At 34.2% G+C, this 2,127-nt stretch overlaps 1 protein-coding gene across 1 annotated transcript in view; it reads right to left on the reverse strand.

Annotated features, from left to right (window-relative positions):
* Positions 1–104: 104 nt before the first annotated feature.
* Positions 105–2,127, reverse strand: part of LOC103311217 (tigger transposable element-derived protein 4-like) — a 14,463-nt gene continuing 12,440 nt past the window's right edge. The window contains exons 2-4 of the mRNA XM_008190799.1: positions 1,082–2,036; positions 732–1,017; positions 105–116 (exon numbers count right to left, since the gene is read on the reverse strand). Coding sequence (XP_008189021.1) covers positions 105–116; positions 732–1,017; positions 1,082–2,036 — 1,253 coding nt within the window. The remainder of the gene's footprint in view (positions 117–731; positions 1,018–1,081; positions 2,037–2,127) is intronic.

Genomic DNA, 2,127 nt, shown 5'->3' on the forward strand with positions numbered 1-2,127 from the left:
AAAAAAAAATAATTTTTTCGTCATGACAATATTACGTATTGACATGCGCGTGCGAGTGTGTGCGACGTAGTCCCTGTACCGCTACCTCCGTGTCGCGCATACATCTAATAATGAACCTGTGTAATGACACAATGTAATATGATTAGATACGTATAATTCTTAGTATTTTAACTATTCTATAACAATATTAGCAAAAACTATAAAATCCGTGCCCTGATAATAATTTATACACATTAAGATGCTATTATTATACAGTGAAACCTCTGAATAGCGGATACTCTTGGTCACCAACATTTTGTCCGTTATTCGGAGGTGTCCGTTATTCAGAGGGGATACATTTTTTGAAATTTATTTATATAATAATGTACTATGTATGTAAATATACATAGATGTAATGTTTTTACTTATTATTTATTGTAAGTTATTACATTTTTATATTTTTACAAATTACATATTATTATTTAAAGTATATTTTTACAATCAAAATCAAAAATGATTATTTAATATTTATCATTACATTTTTATATTCTTACAATTAAAATTAAAATTATACAAAATACATATTTTAACATATTTTTAAATTATTTTTGTTTGAAAAAATCGGTGAGCTTTGTCTGTTTATAATTACACCGTCTCTGTACAATCTCATTAGTAATATCATTCGCTAATGTTACAGCAGAAGTAAAAACGGAATTGCTCTTTACCTATATTGATGATATGAAATGACTTACGCTCTTTACAGCAGACAAAACATCCTGTAAACTTGTAATTTGATATTTTGAAGTTTCTGCTTCTGCAGGCTCGTCTTCTTCCTTATTTTCGGGCTCATCGGGCTCATCAGGATCATCGGTGCCCGTTAGATTGGTGTCGTGAGTGGAAATGATTTTGTCTAATTCAAAATATGTCTCTACTTCAACACTGCTGTCGATCAGTGTGATGAGAGCTAAAAGTTCTCTATCTATTACGGATTGTTCTCCAGTATCAATTGTTTGTTCTAATTGTTCATCGACTTGGTGACTGAAACCACATCGCAAGAAGCATTTTTTTACAGTTTCAGGCTTGAGCAGAAGCCACCCAATACACAGCGTCCAAAACATTTATAGCGCTAGATTCTCCAGCATCCAAATCAGCAACAGCTTTTTGTAACAGTTGCTTACGATAGAGCTTTTTAAATTGTTGGATTATGCCCTGGTCCAAAGGTTGGCAGTGAGACGTCATATTTGGGGGAAAAAAGACTAGCTCGACATTTTTTAGTTTAAGATGGGGATGAGGAGCTGCATTGTCGACAAAAAGTAGTACTTTTCTTTGACTTTTAATCATTTGTTTATCGAATTTCATGAGCCAGTCTGTCATAATCTGTGTCGTCATCCAGGCCTTTTTATTCCAACACCAGTCAACGGGAAATTTATTTACGTCTAATTTTTTGAAAGCCCGCGGTCGTTTTGCCTTACCAATGATGAGAGGACGTTCAAACTCACCTATTATATTACAGCACAATAGCACAGTCAACCGTTCTTTTGAAACTTTTCCACCATTGCACGTTTCATTTTTAAATGCCATAGTTTTATTGGGTAGAACTCTAAAAAAAAGTTCAGTCTCGTCGGCATTGAAGATGTCTCGCTTTTCATATTTATCGATTATGTTTGGCAATTTTTTCTTCCAGTCATCAACAGCTATTCTATCAACGGATGAAGCTTCCCCACAGATAGATTTAAACGAAATGTTATGCCTTTTTCGAAATTTTTCTAGCCACCCGTTTGAAGCTTTAAAGTCGTTTAATCCGTGAACTTCAGCAAGTTGTTTAGCCTTTTCTTGTATTGTTGGTCCGGAAACTGGTAAATTTTTTTCTCGAGTTTTGCTAAACCAGACCAAAAGTTCTTTATCAATCACACTGCCTTCACATTTTCTTAGTTTCGTTAATTTTCGTTCTTCATTTCCATTTTCAACCCACGCTTTATAAATTTCTTCTGTGTTAGAAACAATATCCGCGATCTGTGTTTTTCCAACTTGAAACTTTTCTGCGAGTACACGAATTCCTACGTTTCCGTTGTTTTTACGGTAATCTAAATGTCAATTTTTTCGCGAAGCGACAACCGCTTTCGTTTAACGTAGTCATCGCGTCGAAAA

The sequence above is a fragment of the Acyrthosiphon pisum genome, chromosome A2, assembly GCF_005508785.2.
Source record: "Acyrthosiphon pisum isolate AL4f chromosome A2, pea_aphid_22Mar2018_4r6ur, whole genome shotgun sequence".
Taxonomy (NCBI): Eukaryota; Metazoa; Arthropoda; class Insecta; order Hemiptera; family Aphididae; genus Acyrthosiphon; species Acyrthosiphon pisum.